The sequence below is a fragment of the Lates calcarifer genome, linkage group LG10 (assembly GCF_001640805.2).
Source record: "Lates calcarifer isolate ASB-BC8 linkage group LG10, TLL_Latcal_v3, whole genome shotgun sequence".
NCBI classification, from domain to species: domain Eukaryota; kingdom Metazoa; phylum Chordata; class Actinopteri; family Centropomidae; genus Lates; species Lates calcarifer.
Window position 1 is genome coordinate 22,384,605 of NC_066842.1, and position 27,856 is coordinate 22,412,460.

General features: G+C 38.3%; 2 protein-coding genes and 1 long non-coding RNA gene across 3 annotated transcripts in view; 1 reads left to right on the forward strand and 2 right to left on the reverse strand.

Moving 5' to 3' along the window:
• The window catches only part of cpne2 (copine II), a 43,790-nt gene extending 32,556 nt beyond the window's left edge, over window positions 1–11,234 (reverse strand). Inside the window, exons 1-4 of the mRNA XM_051073574.1 lie at window positions 10,961–11,234; window positions 7,510–7,710; window positions 528–707; window positions 166–240 (exon numbers count right to left, since the gene is read on the reverse strand). Of these exons, the coding sequence (XP_050929531.1) occupies window positions 166–240; window positions 528–707; window positions 7,510–7,686 (432 nt within the window). The 5' untranslated portion in view covers window positions 7,687–7,710; window positions 10,961–11,234. The remainder of the gene's footprint in view (window positions 1–165; window positions 241–527; window positions 708–7,509; window positions 7,711–10,960) is intronic.
• Window positions 11,235–12,636: 1,402 nt separating this feature from the next.
• Window positions 12,637–27,856, reverse strand: part of nlrc5 (NLR family, CARD domain containing 5) — a 29,804-nt gene continuing 14,584 nt past the window's right edge. The window contains 38 exon segments of the mRNA XM_018703509.2: window positions 12,637–14,330; window positions 14,468–14,551; window positions 14,854–14,937; window positions 15,287–15,364; window positions 15,460–15,543; window positions 15,640–15,723; window positions 16,094–16,177; window positions 16,950–17,033; window positions 17,143–17,241; window positions 17,934–18,017; window positions 18,161–18,247; window positions 18,399–18,473; window positions 19,026–19,109; window positions 19,194–19,277; window positions 19,403–19,486; window positions 19,974–20,033; window positions 20,164–20,250; window positions 20,569–20,652; window positions 21,001–21,084; window positions 21,626–21,675; window positions 21,677–21,692; window positions 21,795–21,884; window positions 22,408–22,491; window positions 22,623–22,706; window positions 23,316–23,375; window positions 23,559–23,648; window positions 24,177–24,260; window positions 24,341–24,424; window positions 24,694–24,723; window positions 24,830–24,877; window positions 25,114–25,203; window positions 25,369–25,452; window positions 25,898–25,981; window positions 26,393–26,482; window positions 26,805–26,894; window positions 27,064–27,147; window positions 27,350–27,433; window positions 27,754–27,783. Of these exon segments, the coding sequence (XP_018559025.1) occupies window positions 14,249–14,330; window positions 14,468–14,551; window positions 14,854–14,937; window positions 15,287–15,364; window positions 15,460–15,543; window positions 15,640–15,723; window positions 16,094–16,177; window positions 16,950–17,033; window positions 17,143–17,241; window positions 17,934–18,017; window positions 18,161–18,247; window positions 18,399–18,473; window positions 19,026–19,109; window positions 19,194–19,277; window positions 19,403–19,486; window positions 19,974–20,033; window positions 20,164–20,250; window positions 20,569–20,652; window positions 21,001–21,084; window positions 21,626–21,675; window positions 21,677–21,692; window positions 21,795–21,884; window positions 22,408–22,491; window positions 22,623–22,706; window positions 23,316–23,375; window positions 23,559–23,648; window positions 24,177–24,260; window positions 24,341–24,424; window positions 24,694–24,723; window positions 24,830–24,877; window positions 25,114–25,203; window positions 25,369–25,452; window positions 25,898–25,981; window positions 26,393–26,482; window positions 26,805–26,894; window positions 27,064–27,147; window positions 27,350–27,433; window positions 27,754–27,783 (2,932 nt within the window). The 3' untranslated portion in view covers window positions 12,637–14,248.
• Window positions 25,428–26,048, forward strand: LOC127142893 (uncharacterized). Its single transcript, XR_007814001.1, has 3 exons — window positions 25,428–25,525; window positions 25,615–25,667; window positions 25,903–26,048. It is a non-coding gene; the product is annotated as an uncharacterized LOC127142893 (long non-coding RNA).

The following is a 27,856-nucleotide window of genomic DNA, read 5'->3' on the forward strand; positions in this document are numbered from 1 at the left end:
ATCATCAACCCTTGCAACCATGCTATTATAGTAAACAGTGGTGACTGCATTCACTTGGCCAACTGCCTTTTATGATGTGGTACAGTGTGTATTCAGTGTGTCAACAGGAGAGACAGAAAGAAAGAGACATCAGGATATACAGAAAGTACCTACAATAATACTTACCGTGATGGATCCTTTGCCAGCTGGTTTCCCATTGGCCAGGATCAATGGTCTGTGAAGTTTCTTATTTGACACAATCTAGTGAACAAAGTGAATAACAGAGAGACAAACAGGACAGGACAAAATTTAGAAATAAAAAATATGGGTTTGAACTACAGAGGTTTGAACCACGGGTTTTGAACTAAACTATAGTTTGAACCCAATTACCTTAATCAGTTCACTCTAGTTCAATTTCTTAGTTGCCCAGTTCCCACATTAGGTCATTCTGTTAAACTGTACCTCTTATGGCAACTAATCTGTACTCATCTGTCATCCTGTTTCATACAAAACCAATTTTGGACTGGAAAGGAGAAATCATCCCATACCACTCCCAGCGTACAAATGAATTCTCCCAAGAAGTCGTGTTCGTAGAGCTGTGTGGCACACTTGTCTTCATCAAACATGGCAAAGCGAAGTTTCTGGATCTCCTCAAAGTGGTAGTCCACCTGAAACTTCACTCCAAACACTGGATTCAAGTTGTTTACAGCAGTTTCAGTGCGACCCAGCTAAACAACAAAGAAACAAGGAGAGGGACAGATGCTTAAGAAAAAAAATCACTTAAGCAAATGCAGTTTAATTGGACTGTGACTGGACCTGTGTATTCAGTGGGATAATAATAAGGTCTTATAGGATAAGCCAGTTTTACATTAACCTTGCCAGGGAGTGTGGAGCTCAGAGTCCTTGTATTTAAGTGGACAATATTTTGTGACTTTGTATTTTGGTCACTTTATTTAGTGGAGGCAAACAAAAAATAGAGCCCCATTATGTTTATGAGTAACATGGTTATATCATTACATTAAAATATTAGACAGTTTTCTTGTGTCAGTGAAAAGTGAAAACTTTAAGCTGATGGCATCAGGGGATCACCAAACTAATAAGGCTTCACGCTCTGGGAACCATGAATGTCTGTAATCCTAACCCTTCACAGGCGGGTCCAGATTTGAAGTATTACAAGTGATGAGTTCTCATGGCTCAAAAAATAGTCTGGACAGTGCACAGACAAATCAGAGTGTGTGGGTGTCTGTAAGAGAACTGTGAGAGCCATGCTATTTGCTCCGGGTCCACTAAACCAGGTGGTTGGATGACTAATACTTACTGGCCATGTTACTCTCCACTCTGACTCACCCAGGACACACTGCATAGTGTGTTTATACGGCATTTGACAAGGTCAATATACATTTAGCCTGTCACTACTTCTGAATATAAAACACATATTTGGAATAGTCATTGAACTGACAGCCATGAAACATCAACACCCTGGAACTGAATTACATCAGTCCTTCTGCTAATTTACATTGTTTGTTGTCAGATTTACATTGTTCAGTGATGTAGTTTTGCAGTGTTTGGAGGTAAATTTACTGGGTTGACCTGAACTAGTTCACACACACAAAAAAAAAAACACTAAATGTTAATGCCATTAGTATAAAAGTTAGTACTGGTGTTTCTAATACACACACCTATTGGTCCTTTTTAGTAATGCTAGGGGCAGGAGCCTGCATCACACATGGCCTGCACACACTTTACAGGAATCACGTAGTAAACAGAGGTTAAATTAACTATGATGATGAGTAGAACAATACATAAAATAGTAACACCTGCATATGATTTATATTGATTTAATTTTGTAATGTTATAGTCTGTCATTGAAACAATTCAATTACTGATTCTATGATGTTTTTTGAAAGACACCTGTGAGTAAAACTGTAAGAAAAATTAGATCAGAAATACCTTTTCATATTACACTCCACAACTACAACAAGTAACTGTAGTCTCAAAAACAACCTTATTACTGAGTCAACACACTAACAAGTATCAACAAAAGCTGAACATTAATAAGTGGGGTAGCTGGTATTCACTGCTGTTCAGTTTGCAGTGTTTGGTTAGCAATTACAGTCTAATCTTTCATTCAAATTCAAAGAATATCTCCACAAAGTCCACTAGCTGTTCCTTCTGTGGTGTGCTGGAAGGTGCTTCTTCACAGCCCTGGCTCTAAGTGGATCAGCGCAATCCATTCAAGCCAATCATGGCGCTCATACTCATGCATATGAGGTGGTGCATGTTAGCTTTACTGCAGCTAATCACTCAGCAACACAAACTAAGCACTCTGTCGTTGTTTGACCTGTATTGTGATATTTGTCTTTGCAATGTTTGTGAAGGCTTTTAAAGACACAAAGACCTGAAAACAAAAGTTGCAAGCACAGTGGAATTAATGTATAATTTGAAATATTATGTCAGGTGAAGTTACCTTCCTTATTAGCTGAGCTACACATTTAGCAGGCCTGTCTTCGGCAGATACTGGATGGATGGATGGACTTACCACAGTCTGTAAACATTATAACATTATATATATTATAAGGTAATGAAAATTGTCATTGTGAGCATGGCCTCATGCTGATGTTAGCTGCTAGCATGGCTGTAGACTCTTACACTGTGTTACCTTTTTTCATGCATTGTCTCTTTATTTTTCTCATTTCAACAGGTAGACTGTGCATGGTGTCACAATGGAAAATGTACTTTGTGTTGATTAATGTGTGTGAATTTCCACTGTTGTCGGACATGATACAGTCTTTTCATTTTGAGTACAATATCAAATAACTATATAAATGTAAGGTACCTTTAATACAAAATATCTTACATTTCTGGAGATATTGTTATCACTGATGAATTGAGAAGAGAGAGATTGCAGATTGCCTACTTCAGAGAGAAGGGGGATTTAACTTCAGCCTACTAACGGTGCTTACAGCACTTACCCATCTGTCTGACGCATGGGAAGAGAGCACAAGAGAGTGGCTGCACTTTGTGGCTTAAAAACTGATATTACTTGGGCATCATGGAAGGCTGGCAGGCTGAAATGCATGTCTTACATTTGTGTCACTGTGGATTTAGACCTGGTTCATCGTGCTATGGCAATGAATCAGACCCTTGTAGCACTTTATCCTCTTTCTGCCCCCCACTATTATTATCTATCTGTGTTTACTATCAGATAAATGAGACTAAAAAGAAACTGACAAAACAGCCAACTAAAAAAAGGCCTTGTTGGCTGTGGTACAAATGGTACAATAACAACAATACAAAAAGCAGGATGCAATAATAGCTTACTAACAAGAATGTCCTGAGACTGTAGTCAAACATACAGACTATGCTATACTATAAGCTTCAGTAACATCCCGCTGTTTGTCTTTTTTTCTGCCTGACTTGCTGGTCTGTGTTCTGCCATCTCCTTTACGAGTAGCACAATTTCCCAGTGTTTAAAAGTTGGTGGGCAATTGTTTGAGTAGCTGGTGGTCACTGAAAGTTGTTTGTCTATTCATGGAGCTACTCAAAACTACTCAAAACTGTTTAAAGTAAGCCACATCAGAGTGTCTTGGATGTGATTTTTACAGTCCCACAGCTTAATTTACAAGCTTCACCTATAAGTAAAACCTTGACTATCCATGGTAAATGTATGCCTGCTTTGGAGCGAGACTGTACACTTAGGAATTTAAAAAACTGTTGATGACCCATCTGAGTAAAATGAGGGTGAGTAAATGGTTTCAAACACTCAAACACAGGCATTAGAGAAGTTGTTGCTAAAAAGGAAGCACTTGAACAAATCTGCAGCACCAAAACACACACAACATTACACACAATTACACTCATTTATATATTTTTACCTTTAAAAAGTTGATGTTGTGGACATTGCTTATTTACACTACCAGGGGGTACAGAGCAACATTAGAATTATTTTGGAATCCTGTTTGTGTCTATTTGATGAATCAAGTCTGCTGCTGAACATGATGCCGATGAGAGCTGTGAGAGTGAACCAAACCATTAAAGCTGTGTGCTGTAAAATGGAAACAATGAGCTCAAAGATGCTAAAACGCTCTGCAAACCCAGTTGTGTGATATTTCACTGTGGGTTTGTAACTATTAGTGTCACATTACACATGGTGTAATATATACAGTGGGATATTTCCCATCCACTTAACTATTATAACCCTGAATGTATACAGTGTTGGTAACAAGTCTCGTAAAGGGCCAAGAAGTGTAGCTTAGCTAACAAGGAAGGTAACTTGACCTGGCATAGCATTTCAAATTATATGTCAGTCCCACTGTGCTCGCAAACTTTTGTTTTTAGGTCTTTGTGTCTTTAAAAGCCTTTGCAAATGTTGTAAGGACAAATATATATGTAATACACAGTGGACACCGATGGAGTACTTAGGTTGTGTGTTACATTATCTGCAGCAAAGCTATCATGCAGAGTGGGCGAGACGGTCTCTCAGAGCTAGCACAATAGCTTCAGACAGCGACTCACAACTCGCTTCCTAATCTAACTAACATCACACCAAGAACGGGACAAAACAATACAGCCCTCCTGGCTCTGTCATAGCCTTATTTTTTAAATGCATATTCCTCTGTCCATTTCCTCTTAGGCTGTTTGTCTGCCATTACTCCATCTCTGTTCTGTAGTGTTAGAATCTACAGGAATTTCCGTTTTTCTCACTCCCACTGACCCCTTTATACCCTCCCATCTCCTTTGCACGAGAATGAATGCCATGATTGGCTGGAATGGATTGAGCTGATCTACTTCATTTATATCCCAATTCTAGAGCCAGGGCTGTGTAGAAACACCAGATTTTTTTAAAACACACACACAGAAAGGGCAACTTGCGAGCTATGAGGAGATATAGAATACAAAATTAGACTGCCATTGTTAACCCTACCTTTAAGTGTATGATGAGGCAGGAATGTAACAGGAAAACATAGTTCATTATCTAAATAACTGAATAACTGATCAAGCAAGTGACATTATGGCTACATAAGGCTGCACTTTACAGAAGAACCCTGCTAAAGATCTGATTTTAAACCCCCCTAATTTTAGCATCCCTACTGTATGTGGTAAAACATCACACTGCATGTGAGTTCTCACTTGCAGTGTTACAGGCGTATATCTGTGTCCATAACACGTGTTGAGATTAGCATTAGGGTTTCGAGTTTGGAGAGAAAAAAAATCAGAGGATTTAGAAAATAGCCCAAGTAGTCTGCTAAACGGGTGCCACGTCATTAGCACTTCTGAAATCTGCATTTCTACAGGCCTCTCATGTAGGCCTCCCTAACACAGCCTCTCTACCACCAGTTTTAGTTGCTATCATATTTTTCCATCATGGTTTCCTTTGTTTACCACTTTCTTTCATCCTCACTTCTTTTTCTATTTATCGTTTGTTCACATTCTCACCTCTTTGTTTTTCTTATTCTTCTCCAGCCGCTCTTTCCCTTTCTCTTGCTAATTTTCCCCTCACCCTGTATTCCCCTCCACCCTTTTGGCATCTCCCTCTCTCACACCTCCTCGCTCTCACACTCTTACCCTCTCTTACCCTCTCTCTTTCCCCCCGATGGACCCAGCTGCTTCTCACACCTCTATCTCACAAGACAGACGAAGATAGACAGGAAGTGAGACAGAGAGAGGAAGATGGGTGACAGAAATGAGAAAGACAATCAGAGAAAGATGGAGAGAGAAAACAAAGCTAACAGGAGGGGATCGGAGAAAGTGAGAACGCTGCAATGTGAGAGAAATAGCAAGCTGTGGATAATATCCAAGAAAAGGTTTGGGCCTCATTTCGCCTCCTCCATCGCTCCCTCACTCCAGGAGCACTAAGCTTTTGTTTCCCTTCCCGTTGCCATAGTAACAATTGGCAATTTCACATCAGAGCCACATGCCCTGCTGACCGACAGCTAGCTACAACCCGAGGCTCTTGCCTACACACACACATAGACACACATACACAAAACCCAGCTTGCCCTGTTGACCAGCTGTTCGCTTCAGAAAATCCTTGCGGCAGCAACCTACACACACCAAAACTTCATCACCACGTTCCTCTTCAGCATCTTCAACTTATTGCTCATGTTTTTCTCTTCCTACACCATGGAAATATATCATACATTAACGTCATCTGATGTTTATTGAATTCTGCCTGCTGATTGATGCCGGAACACTATAAGTATTGTATAATCTATAAAGTATGTAATGTATAAAGTCTATAGTTAGGTATAACTTAAATGTCAATGTCAATGAAGACTATATAATATCACTGAACTCCATGTAGCAATGAGAATGGTGTAGTTTGCCCTGTCCTAATAAGTGCCACAATGCTAACAGCAGAGTGAGGGGAGGTGTTGCCTGTATACACACACACACACACACAGTTGTGAGAGGAGGTCTGATAATCAAAATGACTTGAGTAGATTAACCATTGGTGTGCACTTTTGATTGCTAGCCCTGGTCCACCATGTTACTGTAATTACCAGTTTCCACTTGTAAACACCATTCATGTCAACATCCAGGTCATAATTACAACCAGGAATCTGGATATAGAGCTATATTGTATCACATGACTAGGTATTAGATTTTTCTAAATTAAACTTTGGCAAGTTCTAAATTATCTTTCCAAAATGTTGACTATTTATGTTCTTCTAAGTTTCATCTGTTTTCTTTTTTGTTTTGTTTTTTATGAATTTTCATTTATTTTCAACTTACCCAACCAAATGCAAATCCATTGCAAAAGAGAGAACAGTATAATGGAAAAGTGACTTTCTATACTGTTAATTACAATTCATTTACCAGTAATACATAAATTAAATAGCAGTTGAAACTTGTATCTATAAATTTTGCCAAATCGAAGGTTGTAAGTGAGGAGACAAACTATGTAATGTGGACGGATTCTAAAATAGCTCTTATCTAGTTTGGCATTTCTGTCATCAGAAGAGAGCTGCACTTGTGGGATCTTATATTATTAATTTAAAGTGCCTTTAACCAGGTCTACAGTATCAGGCTAACGCTGGACCAACGATAACAAATCTTGCAACATCCCACTGGGCTCAGCGTGCCAGGGCTCATGCCAGATGGTCAAGACATCATGAGTTTGGATCTGGCTCACAATATATACAGCCTACAAAGTAACATAGACAACAAACAAAATCCTCTTATCTTTTCCTTTGCTGGAAGACCCAGCATGGTGAACATAACCTTGAAAGCACTTCTAACACTTATTCAAATCTTCCGTCCTCCCTGCAATCTTCTCTTTATTTCTGCCTCGCTTTTATCCTCCTCTCTCGACCTCCCTGGAGTTGAAACACAGCATGGAGAAGCACCAGAAAAAGGTCTGATCCAAACACTAATATTTTAACTCTCTGTTTTGCCTTTTCTCCTCAATCTGCCATTCTCTTCTTCCCCTGATTTTTCTCCAGTTTTCAACTCATTTTTTCACAATAAAACATGTCTCTTCATTCTTGTCCCCTCTCCCCCTCTACCTCCCACTCATCTATCAGTTACCTCCACCCAGTTTCCATCCACTTCATGGAAGAGAACACAGAAAGGGTCCGACTTGGAGGCTACATCTCGGTCCAGCAGGCTGGTTGCAGTGACGGACAGCTCCACCCGTGTGATGCAATGCTGAGGTCCGACACTGCGCGTCTGGCCCTCGGTGGTTGAGCCTAGAGTGTAGGCCATCGTCTGAGGTCACAACTATTCACCCTGGAAGAAAAGAAACAGAGAAATTTAAGTTTGATACACACCCACACGCCATCCCACACTGGCAGTTTCTTGGCTGACCAGGGGTGCCCCTTGAAATCTTAAGCAGTATTATATAAAGTTTTGAAAATGTGGACTAAAGCTCAGTGATGGTTTTTGAATCTAGAGTGTGGAATAAAAACTCCCTGGAGAGAAAGATGTAGTTTTGAGCCAAACAGATTCTCAATAATGCAAATATGATCAATACAGGAATGCAGATATTTAAAAATAAAAAGACAAAGTTTCTACAGCCATTCTAGCACCTCTGTGAGGCTGTACCCTGTTAGCATTCTAATGTCAGCATGCTAACATGCTAATGATTTGCACACACACTGTTCACTATTGTAACCGTGGTGATGTCAGCAATATCAGAAGACCCTAAGAAAGGTTGAGATTATTAAATGCCTTGTTTTGAATGTCCAAAACCTCAAAATACTAAATTTACTATTACTTTACACCAAGAACAGCACAGCAGATTGTCACAACACAGAACAATGAAATTGTTTTCCTTTTTGCTTAAAAAACCGTATTAAAGATTAATCAGCTATCAGAATACTTGGCAATTAATTTTATTTCCCTCAACTAAATTGATTAATTGAAGAATCAATGCAGCTCTATATGGCTCTAGATTAGAAGTTAAGGGATCGCAAACATTTCTGCAATTCATCATGAGGGAAACATGACTGTCTGTACCAAATCTGAGTAGTTGAGACTTTTCTCTCAGCATCAAAAATATCAACCTGACAATTTTCCCAGAGGAAAACTAAGGGGATCACCAACCTCAGTAGGATGTTGTTACACACATAGCATACATATACATACTGATGGCTGGTGTGCAGGAAAACATGAAGTTACTCATTAGGATTCTTATGTAACACACTACAGGTGCATGTGTGTGTTATGTGTATCTTGCATTGACAGTTGTCAAAATCAAAAATTAGTGGAAACACCATCATAGAGAGAAAATAATGCTAACAGCACACTGCCTGTCCGCAGCTGTTGCTACGGAGACTGTGCATTTCTCTAGAGAAATCAGTGCTTGACAGAGGTAGATCATCATATAATAATGTTGCAAAATAATTTGAAATACGTTGAATTTAGGTAACACTTCAGTGTTTGCCTCTTTTTAGAGTCAGAATAATATTTTCAAGAAATAAGGAAAAAAAACTACACTTCAATAAATCACAGTTATAATACATCACCTGTGGTTTTACAGCCCTCAGCAGAATAATGACTCTGTAATAACCACTGAGTAAAAAAATCAACATAGCTGTAAACACACACTCAAAATGTGAGGCTTTGGCCATGCAGGATGGCCCTGGTGTGGGTCATAGCTGCCCTCTGGAAACACCAGCAATGTAGAACATCACGAGCACACACACACACACACACACACACACACACATACAAAACAACAACAACAACAACAACCACACAGTGCCCAGAGCCTGAGTGTCGTGAGCCCAGATCAAAAAGCCATAGCAAAACCTTGAAAATGGAGAAGCCTCAGCCAAGGAGTGGAAAAGACATAAAGACAGAACAAGCACATGTATCTTGAAACACTCTTTTACTGTGATAAAAACGTGTCCTTCTCAGTAATAACTCATATTTGAAATCATTTTTTACAAGCTTTAGGGACGAATAAACCACACAGCACCTTGTGTCCATACAGGTGGTTTTGTTCTCCAAGCGGCATGCTAAAACGATGCTGTCTGTTGCTAAGATACTAATGTGTCATAACTGGCATGCTCCTCCCGTTCTGCTCCCGTGATGTCACACTGATAGTGGTGAGGTACTGAAAATACCAGTGCAATATTTTCATTCATTTACTCAGCCATTCATATGTGCTGAAAAGCTTGTTTTGACTGAGTGAAACACTTTTACTCATTCATTCATTGTTCACAGACTCATTCATTATCATTTACTCCAGTATTCACTAATCATATCAACAATGTCAGTCCATCAAGTAGCTGGTTTCAGTGGAGTCCTGAACAGACGGTGAGATAAACCCAGCCCTCAGAAGGTTCGATTGATTAAACTGCTCATCATGACATGATAAAGGATCCTAAAATTAAAAAGGCAGCGCAGCTTAGAAAAATGAATAAATATAATGAAATGAATGAATGAATTAAAAAAGATTTTTCCAAGATGAGCTCATAATATTAAAAGACACAAAAATGTCTGTTTGCGCCTCACATTAACAGACATCAAACATGATGTTACACTGGGCCAGAGGTTAAAGCTGGACATCCTGTAAAATCTACCTATCACTATCAAGACTGATAATCAGAGAAACAAACACAAGGAGTAGCAGCTACCCAACTTTTGACACAGCAGGTAGAAAACACACAATTTGAACATCCTCCTTTAATTCAAAAGCAAAAGCTGATACCATATCCACCAGAAATGATTTACTGCAGCTGTAAACAACCTGGACCTGCAGTTAAGACCGTATCACCTCGTTGTTGGATGCCAGTATATAAAGACCATTTTCACTTAGTACGGCAGTACAGTGAAGCAGCACAGCAATGTATGTTTGAGTGCCTTTACACGTTAGCTTATACAACACCGTAAGGCAGCTTTGTTCAGGTCTGTGGTTGTACTGACCCTGCTGAAGACATTCACACCCCTGTCACACTGCACATCCACGCCTGAGTCACCCCTCTGCGGGAGGGCAGAGCAGGTAAACCTGACAGAGAGGGCAGGTTAAGTGTGACTGAGTGGCTGACTGACTGGCTGACTGACTGACTGGAGAGCAAAACAGCATGGAAGCTGTTTCATAGCGTGTTAATAGCAGAGTGAACTCTGCACACAGTCATTAAGTCTAATTACATGTCCTGTCTGCCACATTCGAGCCAAAGGAGCTAATAGAAATGAAGCGCAGACTGTAAACAGCAATCACCGAGAGACCTGTCAACTAAAACTGAACACGAAATAGGTCAAAGTAAAACAGCAACACTCGCTTTCATAAACATACACGGTGTTCACCCTGCAAGCAAGGTGCTCAGCAAAATATTACATTCTTCCCACATCCTTCCTTTTTTAACCTCTCTAACCAGCACACTGACACAATGTGGCTGGAGTGTCATTATGACAACTGAGCGCGTCCGTCAGTATCCCTTTTAACAGCCAGCAGCACTCACAAGCTAATTGTTAAACCATTACAAATGAATATCAAAGACGAACAAAATGTGAAAACTAATGTCACACTCACCTCAGCAAATGACGTCCAACTTCTTTGCCGCTCTTCAGTTGACAATTTCTTTTATCTCTGCGCACAGTCAGGAGTTAAATAAAAATAACAAGCCTCAAAGCCACTTTTTCTACAAGAGAGTGAAAGTTGCCGTTTCCATTTTCATCCTGAGTATCCTGAAGGGCGCAACAGTGTGTGAGCGTAAATCATTCTCGCCGCTTGGACTACGTTGTACCCAGCGCCGCTGATGGACGAGGCTCAATCAAGCTAACAGGACAAGCATCAGACCGGAAGCATGGCGAGTTCACGTACAAAATAAAAGTGTTACTGTCAAAGCAGCGCTGAAGTGCTTCCGTCTGAAAGGGTTTCATTTATTTATTTACCTTGTATGCATGGCTAGGTATTGTTTTTGGGTTTTGTAACACTGGTAGACTTTATAATTATATGTATGTGTGACTGACGTATCTCGCGGTGTCCTTTTGATTAGTATACTCATAATAATAGCCTTCTGACTCTGTAATACTAATATACAGCAGTATTTTTCATTTTATTAAGGAAAATGTATTGTTCCACTGGCACTCTCTTGTGGTTAATTCAGGAACCTCTGTCACTTTTTAAAGCATATTGCAGCTACATTACCAGCGCTGGAGAGAAACCAAGTGCATTTATTCAAGGACTATAAGTGAGTTCATCACTGAGGTACTTTACTTGACCAGTAATTTTAATCCAATAATATACAGTAATAATGTAAGAGAGGTAATTTTGCTGGCATAGGGAGCATGATATGTTTTTATACTGTATATCATACTTACAGTATTTTTACATCATAGTATTATTATTTTTACTAAAGAAAAGCATCTGAATACATCTTCCACCACTGCACATTACCCACAGCAATAAGAGGTTTTCCTTGTGGACAATGATAAACAGATTTATTTTGAAATGGTTTTTCACAGCAGACGTTTTGACATTTCAGAGCAGGAAAAACACAGGTGTTGGTAACAATACTAATGGCTCTGTTGTTTTTTAGTGTCCCAGTGAACCACGACAGTGTGACTGTGAACATGCACAAAAATAGAACACTGAAACCTAGGCAGCTAACTGGAATTTGGCTATTATAAATTTGATTATCTACACCTACTGTGACATTCAGGATGTCTGCCATAAAAAGGGCCTGGGGTTTAGGTGTTTCATTGTTGTACATTTATAATTCTAGAACTGTTGTTGCCATTATTCACAAAAATGTTCATAGGATCTAAGATTAAATGTTGAAAGTGTAAGATTGCTGTTGGTAGTATGTTATTTATTTCTTTATTTATTTGTTTGTTTTTGTTTTGTTGGTTTATATACACCTATGGATCCTTGACACAGGAAAGCAAGAGAAGAAACTGCACCATATTTGCAGTACCAGTCATAACCACAAGAGAGAGAAAAAAAAGCAACAGTGAGAACACTGACAGCTTCATATTTTGTTATTAGATTCTATTCACTTTTTTTTTTTTTTTTTTTTTACTTTTTTTTTTTTGCATACAGAAGAAAGAAATGAAACACGATGTTGAAAGATTCAGTATCAGTTATAACTCACAACTCAATTTAATGAGTAAAGTACACAAAGATCAAACTGAAGAAGCCAGATGAGAGGTAACATCAAGATAGCAAGCATGCCTTTGTATACCACTTAGAAAAAAATCAAACCGTTGAAGATGTATTTTTTATTTCTCAATTGATGTATCAGTGCAAGTCAGAATGAATGAATGTCAGGGATATAGGCCATTTCTCACATGAACCTGAAACAAACCTTAAAAACAAAATACACACAAAAAGAAATGAGAAAGGGAACAAGGTTCACTAGTTTCAGAACTGAGCACCCAAGCATTACGTTATCAGCACACTTAGAAACTAAAGGAATATCAGTAGTAAGACACCGTTTGTAATTGTTACAGTGTGTTGCATCTCCTTTAGGCCATTAAATATAAACAGCACTTTACACAGCAATTCAATTATGTACAATTTACTTGTGTAAAAAATTAAACTCTGTTTGAATTACAGCTATAAAATAAAATAAATAACTTACATACTACACCTTACTCCACTAACAAACCTTTCAAATCCTTTCTATAATAACAGCAGAAATAAATACGCAAATATGATAGAGACCACAACCTAAAATGAGCATAAGAGCAGATAACAGAGAGGGTCCTCCCTTTAGCTCTTTCTTCACTGTGAGTTCATGTATTTACTGTGTTTTCACCAATGTGGCCTCTAATTATTGCAAATGCCATTATAGTGCAAAGTGACTCAATGTATGAGAGTCTGCTTGTGGTATTATATCCTTTACATCATGGCCTCTAGTTTTCACAGCAGTGTGAGTTTCCAACAGCTCCCGGACAGAGAAATGTATTAAGCCCATGATTGTAATAAGAAAATGTCTCTCATATCAAATTCTCGTATCTTCCTTCTTAAGTGGCCTGTTAACTAAAAACAATCAGCCAAAACATGCAGTTTTCACAAAAACACCAAAAATACACTCGATGAACTTTATAGCCTGCTGGTTCACTTTTTGTATGTTAAATGTTGGTTACAGGCAAGCAGTATGTTGCCAGGAAAAAACTCTTAACAAGTACTTCATTTTAGTTTTAGGTTCAATTATCATTTTAAGCCTTATATAATAAAACTCAACTATCTCTATGCACTAGTTAAACACACCCAAGTCATGGTGATACCAAGTATGGACCATCCAAAAAAAACCAACAAAAAACTGTGTCACCACCAGAGTGAAGGAACATCACTGTGTCAGTTTACTGCTGTGAAACTAGAGGCCAATAAGTGCATAGTCATACATTTAATCAGTCCCAAAAATAGGTAATTCATCCTTTAAAGACATTCAAGTGTACATCTGTACTTCGACACAATGTTTTCTACAGCAGTTATAAAGATAAAAAATTAAGACATTTTAGAGAAATACCAAAACAGAACTCTTTTCTAATAGAGTATATCTCTAGTAGAGTATATCTAAATGGGTTCTCTCCCATTATAAACCACACAGTGGTCTTTTCATTCATACTATTAGAGACACCAGCTGCTGCCTTTATCACATACACAACTGATGAAGGTTAGAGCAAAAACTTTGCATGGAGATCGTCATCATTTTTTGCATGACAGTCATTCATTATGATGAATATTCTACGAAGAAAACAATTTCAAAGTCCATTTGTGGAAAGAGTAATAATACACTATAGCAGTGATTCACCTCTGCAGACATTGATGAAGTGCTACTTCAGAGATCCACCGCCAGCAACACAGACTGTATTAAGTGGATGAGAAATTCAGCCTCCTGTCCTTCAGACTCAGCCTGTGGGCTTCATTGGGATGCACTTTGTTCCTCCACAGCCTGAAAAGCACAATGTTGGAAAATATTGTGTTCAAAAATATTTTTTAAAAATCCAAATGTAGCTGACATGGGGTAAATAACAGATATTAACAAGTTTATTATGTCATTATAAGTTGTGGTTGTTGTGGAATATTTACTTGATGAGCTGAACAGCAGGGCATGACTGTAAGGCTCTAACCAGGGCATCCACTCCAAAAACAGTCACAATGTTGGCCTCCAGACTAAGAGAAATAAACACTTGTGTTATGTCTTTGTATTAGTATGTAGGGCAAGCATCTCAAGGGAGGAAGTAAAATTCAAGTAAATCTAAACAAACAGTAACATACTGTATTTTACAGCAATAAAAACCCAAAGTAAAAAGGACTTGGCTGAGCACACCCACATGAACTTGAGCCTTAAAAGAAAAACTCAAAAAATAAAAACACCATTTGGAATCTCACTCAAGTAAACTGCGACAAAGAACATCAAGTTGTAAAATGTTTGCAAAAAATCACACTGGTTAAGTGTGTTTTAATAAACTCACTCTATTCTGTTCAGCTTCTGACAGAAAGGCAACACTCTGGCCAGCTCCAGCGCCACTTCATCACCACAATTATTCCATCCCAGACTAGAGAGAGAGAGAGTTAAACAAATATTAAGCCTTAAACCAGGTGTGAAAGATGTCCTATTCAAACTCTTAACATATTAGGTAAGCTGCAGATGTTTTTAGGCTCAGTCACACCAAGAAGTACAAATGCTTTCTGTCTTTCTTTGTTGTGTGAATCTGCAGACTAGAACAATTTTATTCAATTCAGCTTTAATTGAAATTGAAAATTTGAATGTCAGCACCTTGAACTCATATAACTTGATGCTAATTTATATGATCTATCTGTGAAATTTTCAAGCCAGTAAAGTAACAAGCCCCTCAACTATTATTTATGTATGCTCTACTACTAATTTATTATATGACATCTTACCCCACATCCTGTATGAGAGGGCAATGAGCCAGACTGGAAGCTACAGCACACAGCTCTGAAGTCCCAACAGAGGTCAATCTAAAAGAGCATACAGGAGAAAAAAGCAATCAGTGAATCAAGTATCCATTAGTGTTGTGATTCCAAAAACAACCATCAGAAATAATGAGTCTTACTGAATCTTGGTGAGGTTCTTCATGCAGATTATTGCTTTGGACAGACTCACTGACCCTTCACATCCAATAGTGTTCTCTGAAATACTACAAAAAACACATATGGATATTAAGGACACAAAACTCAGGGTAACTCTAATATGATAAATGTCAGTGAGTAATCTGAACATGTGTGTGACTTACTCTAACACAGTCAGGTGTGTCATTGATGGTAGGACAAGAGCCATCCTGGCAGCAGTGAGATCACCAAGACCATTGCCACACAGACTGGAAGACAGCACCAAAAGATGTTTAATTCTTTACTAGAAACATGCAATATGTTAAAAGATTTTCCACATGTATTTGTGTTTTTAATCAAAATACATCTGACAAAATTAACAAAAGAAAAAAATATACTACACACTATGCACAATTTGGAAGTGTTCACATATGTGATGTACTGTATGTGTAATAGAAAAGCAGGGTAGAAAGATCTGAGTGTGTATATAACCAAAATGTGATACACCTTCTTTAGCTGTGTGTACAAAAAGTGCACATGTAGCAAAACACTACACTTCATAAAATGTGTCATTTCTTTTCCAAAACAGCATTTACAGCAACGTGCCACATAAATGAAAATGTCCTATCATGTTCTTACTAGAGCTCCTCCAGATGACTACAGCTGATCAAAGCCCCCAGTAGCTTGTCTCCTGATTGGTCGCCATTAAGGGTCTTTGAAAGACTGGAGGATGGACATACACAGACATACATAATGTTAAGTAGACCATAAGTAGTTTGATACTCTTTTCTGGAAGCCTTAGTATTTGAAAGTGGCATTATAGCCAGTGTGTGCTACTAATGTCTTCTTTGAGACTACCACTGGGTGGCACCAAACTGCACTGGGTGCAGCAATGGTATTACTCAGTGAGGCCTCTCATGGCTGTCAGTCGTCCTCTTAGAGAGGAAGAACCTGCTGCCAAATGGGAGCAGCTGGTCCCCATAAAAAAGGTGGTGACTGTCCAATAAAGCCGCCAATATGTTCTGAATGACACACCTGTACAAGGTCGAACCTATGATTTATAGGGACCACCAGTAAGCAATTTGATGGGGGGTGAGTGGGGATGCCACCGCCTTTACAAGCAAAATTATCTAAATACATCCCCTGGTTAACCTTCCAGGAATTTGCATAAAAAATCCAAGGTGTCATGTGGGTCATGTAACTTAAACTGGCCCTGCTTGTACTGCAGTGTGACAAACACCTAACTGAATAAACCCAGTCCACTGCATACGATTTATGCAATCGTTTTTTACTTGGGAATATGTTACTTTTACTTCTTGCACCAATATCAAGCAAGTGTAAGAAAGATTGCTCAGGATTGCTCAGATTCTAAAGAATCCAAGGCTCTGCTTGTAATCAAGAACAACAAAATACTGATCTGCAGGCTTATAATACCATGGAAGATGTGCATATGTGAAGAAAATAAAGTGGAGAGACATACGACCTTCCTGCTTACCTGATCTTCCTGAGCTCTGTCCAGACAGGAAACAGTCTGGTCATCTGCTCTACAGCTCTATCAGCCAACCTCCAGCCCTTCAACCTGAAACCACAAGAGGTCCAATGACAACTTTTCTATTATGACAAACTTAAAAGAGGTTAATCACATTGGTTATTGTGCAGAGGACTTTCTGTATGTGTGAAAAACTCACTCTATCTCCTGCATTTGTTTCAGTCCCTCCATAGCATGGAGGAGATCCAACACACTGTTTGCTTCTGGTGGTTCCATCACTGTGCCAATCTTATTCAGCCTGGCACGCACACGCACACACGCACACACACACACACACACAATCCACATTAAAATCGCCAAATGTACTGTTCAACTGAGCAATTATTCTGTGAAAATGTTATGTTGTTCCAAACAGGGAGTGGATACCCTTATAGTTAATAGTCAGGGCAAAATTTTATGAAGGATTTATATCCATGCAAATATGATATGCAAATATGATATGTACTGAAGAGTACTTGACAGCTTAGCACTATGAGAGAACAGGGAAAGATAAAAATACCCGGGGGGGGGGATCATCTGATCAGAGCCTACTCATTTATGATGAGATTCATGTCGAGCTGATGACATGCTGGTATGACAAGCGGCAGCAACAGTGGCTGCAATGTGAGAAACGAAGCCGTGGTTTTGCCAGTGACACTGTGAGTAAACGCATGGCATCATAAACAGACCAGAATATTAGAGTGGCGCTAGATACAGTATGTGTGCATAAAATGCATCAGTGTTAATGCAGCAGTGAAAGTAAAGACATCTGCCTGAAATACCTTCACAGGTTTTTAAGTTACTATATTGAATAAATATTTACAACTATGTACAAATCTTTTTGAAAGGTCAGCTTTTGGATGCTGAGTGTAATCTTCTTCTTCTACTTCTGCCAATAACTTTTACATGATTGTGGATACATCAAGTTCTAATGGGACTTGTGCTTCTTACTTGAGACGGCGTATCGAGTGGATATTCATCAGTGCTTGTGCCAGACACACCCTGCTGTTTTCATCCAGGTGCACAGAGTCCAGACTTGGGGTGGACACACAAAGAGAGAAAAAGAGAGAGAGAAAGACAGAGACAAAGAGATGCTTCATGACATAGAAGCCACTCTTGCTGTATTCAGACATTTTTACACATGTTCACTAATATGCACGTGTGTGTGCGTATTTTACCAAAGGCCTTCCAAACTAACACACTGTCTCAGCGCTGCTGTGACGAGCTGCAGCCCTTCAGCCGGTGACCATGAACAGTGAGACAGACTAGAGAAGACAACTCAGATGTTAACACTGTCAAATGTTCATCTACTCTACAGAACCTCATCTTATTATATGGTGACAACTATGTATGTGAACTAACTACGACAACTTCCAATACTGTATGCAACAATTGCACTGAATGTTAAATGCTTACTTGAGTGATCGTAAACGGGGAAACATCCTTGTCATAGTCTGAGCTGCTGTGTCACTTATCACATGACCTGATAAACTATGAGAAAGAGAGAAGAATACAATGATTATGTTGTACAGGAATGGCGTGAAAAATATTCAACTTTTGTGACCTGGGGAGAAGAAAAAATGAAATGGAAAAAAAATAGTTTAAAAGTAGTTTTTTTCTTGCAAATTAAATATAACAATCATTTAGGTTATTATATTAAAAAATAAAAGAAGGAAGATATAGATTTATTTACACTTTGCCAGAAATAACTTTCTTTGTGCATATGGATACAATCATTAAACCTGGCTGCCAGATGTTTTGTGGAATTATAAAAGTTAAAAATTCCCCCACTGTGCTGCAAAACAATTATATCATACTTATAATTTCTCTATTTGATCATTTCTTACACATAAAGATTTCAAGATGTTTTACATTTTATTTCTGTTTTTTGGACTCTGCTATATCGAATGCTCTAAGGCCTGCTGTGCTAACCCTGGTGCATTATGTACATAGACAATTATAATAAGACATAACAAGAAGATGGAATGAAATGACAATGCTCTAGACAGTCATAAAATGTATTTGTGTGTGTGTGTTGCTCACTTAAGGCACTGAACAGTTGTAGACTGCAGCAAGGCCTCAGACAGCTTCTCAGCCACAGCCTTACATGTCTCTTTAGAAACAATACTGTAAAAGACAAGTGCAGATAGTTGTCATGCTAGAACTTTAAACTGGCAACAGGAAGTGCCAAATGTGACAAAAATCTCTTACCTGAGAGAGGTGAGATTTGGCAGCGATGGCAGAACAGAACTAAGAGACTCCGCCCCCTCTATGCCCAGGCTGTTGATGGAAAAACTGCAAAGAGAACAAATGATTGTTTTGTGTGTTTTCATTTAGTTTTTTCCATGATTTACAAATATGTCTCCCTTGCATACTGTTGTGTGCAAATTACATTCAAATAGAAAATAGAGAGTACTAACTCCAGCTCTGTCAGTGAGGGACACCTCTGGATGATGGTCCACATAGATGCAAGCTGGTGCCCCTCTAGTGCACAGTCCACAAGGCTGAAGGGGAGGGGAGGGGAGAGAAAGGGAAGGGAGGGGAGATTAACATCTGCTTCTTGCAGGACATGTGCAACTGCCGACAAGATGTGCTGCTATCTTATTCCTGCTGTTTCAGCTATGTAGACACATAACGTTTGGCCCCTTTTTTTATTTCCTGACATTTTTTCAGGGTTTTAAAGTGAACACATGAGCCTACATGTAGCATTTGAGTTTGTAAGATAAGATAATATGTAGTGATGCTTTTGGAAGCCAATTTAAAGGGGAAAAGTGCCCTATTTTATCTGTAGCCACTGATAAAGCAGGACCAGCAAAGTTACTGAAAGACAAAATCACAACGAGAAAATTCAATTCTGCTGAATTATGACTACAGATGTTGGATTCATATTTTACATTTCATTTTACATGTTTATAATTTCTGTGTTTTGCAATTACATGTTTATAATAATCCATTCAAATATGCAGCTTAAAATTTCAAGTAAATTGTTACCTGACTGACATAAGTTCAGTGGGTTTCATCAGAGACAGGTGTAGTGTGGTTTGGTCCACCCTGTAAAATAAATGTGTGTTCACTGTATTGTTAATGACAACATGCATACTGTATACCTTGATTTGCAAAATTCCACAGTGACTTTGAATATGCTTGTACTAATTTGCTTGTGTGCATTTGCATATCTTACTTGATAGTTTGAATGTTGCTGCTGAGCTCGAGACAGCGACTCACTAAATGAATAGCTTTTTCAGCTCTGATCCAACACTCCTCAATACTAACAAAGAGGACAGAATGTTATGATAGAGTTCAGTATTTTAACACCATTCAACAGCATTCAGCTATTTGGACAGAAACACAGAGGAACGTTCATCCATGATCAAAAATGAGATTGTATTAACAAAAGCAAAAAATTAAGAACAAAGGCAAAACCCCTTCACATATCACAGCTAACACAGAGCACACTGAAGTAACTTAATTTACCCTGTTTAGTGTTTGACTAGTGTTATTGTTTCTACTTAGACTACCTGCTTGTGACCTTGGTTTGGCATTTCACTTCAGGAGTAAACAGCACATCTACTGCACTCCTTCTTACCTGACACTGCATCCTCTCTGACCAATGTTCAACTCTTTCACAAAGTCTTCGATCCACTCCGAATGCAGTAAATTGTTCTTGAACCTGAGATTATAATAAACAGAGGATAACCTGGGATACTTAGAATAATGAGTCAGGTCTTTAATCTTACCAATTTTTTCGAGCTCAGTATTCACATAAAATTTGCCATGAAAAATATAAAAAAATATAAGAATAATATAATATATAAGCAAAAATATATACTACCTTCACTTCACAGGTTAAAACCTTGTTTAAAATGGTAATTCTTTGAGAAGTAAGAAATACAGTATAGCTTTGTTTTTGTCTCAACTCTTTTTAATTCATCCAGTGGGTATTGGCAAGCTGAAGCTACAGAGAGGCTTTTCATATGGCAAGAGCTACAGAATGGTCTAAACATGGAGGGGTACTTACTCCAGTTTGGTCAAATTGGGACAGTTTGACGAGATCTCTGCTAATCTGACCAGATGTTCACGTTCCAGTCTACTCTCTCTGATACTGGTGAACAGGCAGAATAACAGGAGAGAGCAAACAGAGAATTACATAATTACATGACTTTATTTTGTGAAGTCACAGCCAACACATTTATGTTGCAGTATGAAGATTAAGCAGACAACTATTACAAGATTGTCAGCAATCATTTTTCCATTGAAAACAGTCAAATCTAGGTTGACTTAAATGTTAAAATAATTTCAGAAACAAAGAAATACAACATGAGAAGCTAGGCTACATTTAATTCTAATTTCACTGTACATATGTGGCATTTAATGGCAGATTGAAAACTATTTACATCGCAGACAAGATTACATTTCTGCGGGAAAACTCTACAACACTCCCAAACTGGGAAAACATGGAAGTAGTGAATGTGATTGATCATAATTGTCACAACCTCAAACCTGCCCACCCATGCTGCTGGGTTTACAAAAATAGAGGCCATAAAAATGAGGGGCACAAGATTAGGAACACTTCAGACCTGTGCCTCACACATCAAAGCAGCACAGTGGTAATGTGTCATCTGATTTACTTATTCTAGGCTTACCTCAGAGTCTTTTCACTGTCTCTGTGGTGTCTGAACCAAATAAGACACCTCTTCCTCTGCTCCCATACTACCAAACAAAGAGGACAGACAGACATGACAGACTTTTCTTTTTTATGCATCCAGCAATTCACATCATTTGTTGACTCATTTGTACAGTGCACAGACTCACCTGACTTCTACACCAGAGATGTTATCACAGGTGCACAGTGTGCTGGCCACATACAACAGCCCCTGCTGGGTCAGGCTGTTGTTGCTCAGACTGTAAATGAGGACATGTTAATTTTAGTTAAACACTTAATGCAAAAATGGCCAATAATATTTGAGAAATATAAAATACATGAAATGTCATCTTTAAAAAAAAATCATATCCTGCATTTTCTATTTATATTTTTGCTAATGGTTTGGCTGAAAGGACTGATAATATGTTGGCTCTTTGCACTATGTGTCTCAGTACATGTGTCAGATAGTTGTCATATAACTGGCTGCTTCTGTGTCTGTGCACTTCATAAATGCCTTACACCTGTTGTTTTGTATTAAACATAATTTACGCTGTGTTATTTTGTAGTATTTCACGCCACAGCCTATAGCCTATGGTGTGGAAGACCACTCCCAAGAAATCAAAAGGCTTATTGGTAGTAGAGATTAACTACATTTCCAGTTTTTTCTATTTTTAATAAACTCTTCATTAAAACTGTATTTTTGACATTTTGTATTCTTTGTTCTTTACAGAACTAAATTAAGATGCAGCTGAAAATACTAAACATCAATATTTCTTATCTTACTTGACAAAGCTGGTGATTTTTAGCCTTGGCAGAGAATCCATGAGACACTTCACTCCTTCATCTTTCAGTTGGTTACTTGATAAACTGCAGTCAGAGGAGAGAGATGCTCATTATCCATATCAATAGTTCAGTAAGAAAACACTGGTTTGTACATGGATACATGGTTGTATGCCAACGTGTGTCAGTGAGTGTGTGTGTGTGTGTCTGGCACATACTCCAGGTCAAACAGCGGAGGACCCTGCTCCAGAATCTCAGTCAGTCTCTCCAAGTTGTTGCAGTCAAGGCTAAAATGAGTTAACCTGTGCACACACAGTCAGATACAAAATACATTAGTCACTCGCATTAAAGTCACAAGAGGCCACAGCCAGTTGTGGAGCTTTTTGTCACACATAAACACAATAAACTGCACTGAACCCGATGCATCTCATCTTCTTCCTGTCCTCTTTGCATGATCAGAAAACTGCTACTTATGTGTCATAAAATCTTCTTTTTGCTACTCTCAGTGGTTGACATTATGAGGGTTGCTCTAAAATACTGTATATTCTTTCAGTTTAGCAGTTTAGACAGCAAAGACTGTAAAAAAAAAAAAAAAAAAACTTGGCTGGACATGTTTTTCTAAATAAAAATACAGATGAAGAATGTTCTCAGTCTGTTTACTGTTACTGAATTATAAATTTTCTGCCAAGTTCCGCTAATGCCAGCATATGCCAGAGTTCAAACCCAACCACATACACTGGCAGTCAAGCTGAAAGAGAAAGTAGGAGAGGCTAGATCTGATATCCTTTACGTAGAATGGGTTCTTGGAAGAGTGACAAACTCGGAAAACTGAAAACCAAACACCAGCCAAGTTGTTTGGTTATATCAGTGGACACTGCACTAAACAATTTTGTCAGTAGCTGATCACAGACCTGCAGCTGGCATGTTCTGTTTTCACTCTGTCAAAATGGATGAAGCCTTCACTCTGAGGCCTGAGGAGGAATTCAAAGCACCAATTAACTAACAAAGACATGATTCATGGTGGACAAAATGATGAGACATAAATAGAATTACTGCATGGATTATATAATCACTACTTAGAACTGTACCCACAATTTTCAAATTTGGCATTGGTTGTTTTTTCTTGATAGATGTGACACAGATTAGTATCATACCTGAGCTCTACTGATGTGACTCGCTGACTGACGGTCAAACAGCTGACCAAAATCAGTGCTCCAGTTATGGATGAGATACTGTTGCCGACACTGGAGGAAGAGAACATGGGGTTGATTAAAATTAAGAAGGCATTGAGAAGGCAATGAAATAACTGATGAAAACAAATGTATACTAATAATAGTCACTGTTGTAAATGAACTATTGTAACTTCTTATAATGAAGCTGCCAGTAGATTCAGCTCAAAACAACATTTCTCATTAAAAGGCTCAGCACACAAGAGGCACTGGCAGAGTTTTTCTTAATGCTTCATGTTCTGTTAAAATAACATATTATGCTCACCATTTCACACTAGTACTACTAGATTACTTAAGTGTGAATAACCCAATAGTAAGGCTATTTAACTTAAAAACAATAGCTTAAATCAATAACATATATCTTGTGACCCCAATACTGTACATCAGAGCCTGATATGATTGTCCTACAGAAGTATTTATTTCATAACCCATAACATTTAATGACACAAAATAAACTGAATACAACAACAGAAATGTTAAATCACTCTCACACTCAAAACCATCCGCCCTAATTAAATCTTACACTGCATATGAACATCTTACTTGAGTCTCTGCAGTGACACCATCTCTGGCAGGACTTTGAGCAGATTCTTGATGGCCTCATCTTCCAATGAGCTGTGAGACAAACTGACATGACATAAAAGTATATTAATGTTTAGTTTAATATCACGACATAATAACATGTGGATAAACAATAATTAACTTACTCTAACTCCAAATGGGAGCGACACTCGACCAATCTCCTACACAATGTGGTTACATCAGATGGCAGGAGGATGCTGTTGTTTAACCTACAAAATAAAGGAGGATCACCTGTATTTCAGTTCTAGGGTAACGACATGTGTTACTGTAAAGAGTAGGGCAGCAACTAACAATTAACAATTAATCTTACACTTTACACTTACAACAATGTATGACCAAGAAGAGCTACATCTGAAAGCCTGAAACCAGCAATTTTGTGTATTTTGTGGAATTAATTAATCAACTAATGCAGCTCTACTACAGTGTTCATGTCAAATGCTTCTGTTTTTTCCTCGAACTCTTTATCAGCTTACTGTACCTGAACATCCTGAGCTGCTGTTTGTCATCGCTGAAAAATAAGACGAACACAGAATAAACGTATTAATACACAAATGAATGAAGGTAGACAGTGGTGTTCAGATGCATGAAAGTTTTCATAAATGCAGCTTTTCTACCTTTTGTCAGAGCAGAACTTCAGGATCACCTGCTCTCTGCCTCCATTACTGTAAAACCAAGAGGACACCATCAGATTAACATTCTGCACGTTAATGCCAGCTTATAGTTGACAATTGTAATCGGTTAATCTTCTTATGCATATATAAACTTTTATGAGCTGTTTAACAGCGTTTGTCAGTTGTTACAGTTCTGACTGGCAGCTTGCCATGTTGCTTAAACAGGTGCTCACTCTGTTGGTGTTCTAACAGAGTCATTAAATGCCAAAACGTAGAACAAAGAGTACCTGATGTGAATTTCTCTTAAGCTGTTAGACGAGCCCAAAGTACCAGCCAACATCACCACTCCCTCCATGCTGACGCCATTGTTACTGGCACTGAAAAACACACACAAACACAATGAGCAAATAGGAAGCACATCGTTTTACTTTTATATTAGCTATTTAAACTAAATACACCCCCTATTTTTAAAAAAATTGTTCACCGCTTTTTTCCTCCTTTTTTATTTGAAATTTTGTAATCATGTTGTGCGTGAGCCTTACTTGATTTCCTGGATGTTGCTAAGATGAGGCAAGACATCCAACAACTTCCTCAGGCCTTTGTTGCCTAAACGGTTACTGGACAAACTGATGATAAAGAAAGTGAAATTATTGTCAGAAGCGAGAAACAGTGCAGCTTTGAAGATCTGACAAAATTCAGGTAACACTTAAGTAATCTAAAATATAAGCAATCTAAAATATAAACACAGTACACAAGATCTAATGAAAAACTCTGAATTATTACTTAAGGTTATGTCTGAATTGACCACGGAGACACATGATGACAGCTACACCAAAAAGAGGTACATGAGTTTGTTTTGTTCTAAGGAGATTTGAACATAGGGTGTACATACATCTATACATCTATGCTGATGATGAAATGCTTTAGGATGCCACTGCTAATCAGCATGGCCACCAGATTACAACAAAAAGCAGTAGAAGGTTTAGGGATCACAGTCACATGTATCAGTGTTTTAATGTGTACACGTTTTTTGACTGTGTGTGCTCCACCATGTCTTTATGTGTCTCTTACTCCAGCACAGTGAGGTCACAGGACGTCCCCAGACTCCTCCACACTCGCTCCAGATCAATGTGCAGCAGACCACAGCAGCTGAGACTGACAGAGGCAACGCTTCATGATCACCATCACAATCATCATAAGTAGTAATGATGAGTAATATCAGTAATCACAGTCCCATGTTTCACACCATTAAATGTGAATCAAATTAACCACTATTTCTTCTTCATTATATGCAACTCAACATCCTGTTGCAACAGGATGCTCTAAAATGCTGAATTCATTATTGCTGCCATAGTGACACTGTGGCAATTATTCATCATTACCCAACTTTAATTGTAAAGTGCCTTCCATGAAATCCAAAAACTTTACAGGTACTAAAGTAGCTGATAATAAGACAACACAAATGTGAACAATTTCAGAGGAATGCATGAGAAATAAAATAAATAAAAATAATTAAACCAATAATATCCAAATAGATTAAAAAAGTAAAGATAACTTAATACATACCAGAGTGTTTTAGATGTTTGACCTGCAGGCTTTTCTCTCCCTCCAGAGAACACTATGGACACCTGAACAGGTTCTGGACTTGACTGAAGACTAAAATATAAAAAACCATGCAGTTACATAGCAGTGATGAACCCACCCCCAAACCCCACAACCAAATTAACATTATTACTGAATAATGTGTGAGCATGTTGAATGTTCCCAGTGCTTCACAACAAAGATGAATGACTGCAAAACACTGGAGGCTAACCTCATACAATTTAAATATATGCTGACTGTCTTTACACAGGAGTGCAGGAGTGTTGCAAAAGAACAGCATCATGGACATGCCTGATATGAGTTATTTTACATTTGTTAATGCTGCATGTGTGAACGCTGCAATGCTATGCAACGCACATTACGGGTGAGTTTGTACCTGATATGAAGCTCCACCACAGCAGGACAGTTAGACAACAGACCAGTCAGAACCACCAAACCCTCCACTGAAGAGCAGCTGTCGTTCAGACTGAGAGAAAACATCAACAACAAAGGCAACTTCACATCAACAAACTGCTACTGTTCATTTATTTATGGATGCTGTACACATGGATGCTCTGCATGTTGTGTTGCAAACACTGTAATAAACATTATAGGCAGAATACATGCAGCTTAGTTTGGCACAAATCCAGTCTTACATGATCTTGTTGGTGACGCTGAACTTTGGCAAAAACTGAGTCAGTGTCCTCAGAATTTCCACATTCCACTGGCCTCCAGACATGCTAGGATGCACACACACACACACACACACACACACACACACACAAATTTACAATAGGTTTGATGCGAGACACACTATGTGGTACTAATTAGTAGAAATCAAAAATAAAATAGTAAGTTAATAGCTGACTGTTTTTATTGCATTTCATCATGCATTGCTATGTTTCAATATGTTAGATCATTAGTGTATTTCAGGTCACTCACTCCAGGACAGATAGGGTGGGGCAACATGCCAATGATTTAGCAACTTTTTGCATCTCAGGCTTGCTCCATTTCTGGTTCAACAAGCTGGGGGAAAAGGGCACCAAAAGATAAAAACTCAAAACAACAAAGCAATAATAGAGACATCAACAATAAAGAGGAGATTCATATCAAATTTGAAAACCTCCATTTGAAGGTTTTGAATTTAAATCAAATTTCAATCAATCTGTACAGAAACTAAGATGAAATAATTAAATGAAGTCCATGTCTCATAGTAATAATAACAGCAGTGGTACTGAGGTCATTTATATTAATATGAATTGTTCCCTAAAAAAAACAAGGTACATGCACTTTGCTCAAAAGCAAAGTTCTCCAAGGAAACTGGCTATAAAAGTGTAATATCTCACCTGATTGTTGGTTCAGACTTAGTTTTATAGCTGCACAGGGGAATAAATAAGAAGAAGGGAATACATGAGACAGAATTACAGTATGGTGAGAATTTGTTTTATG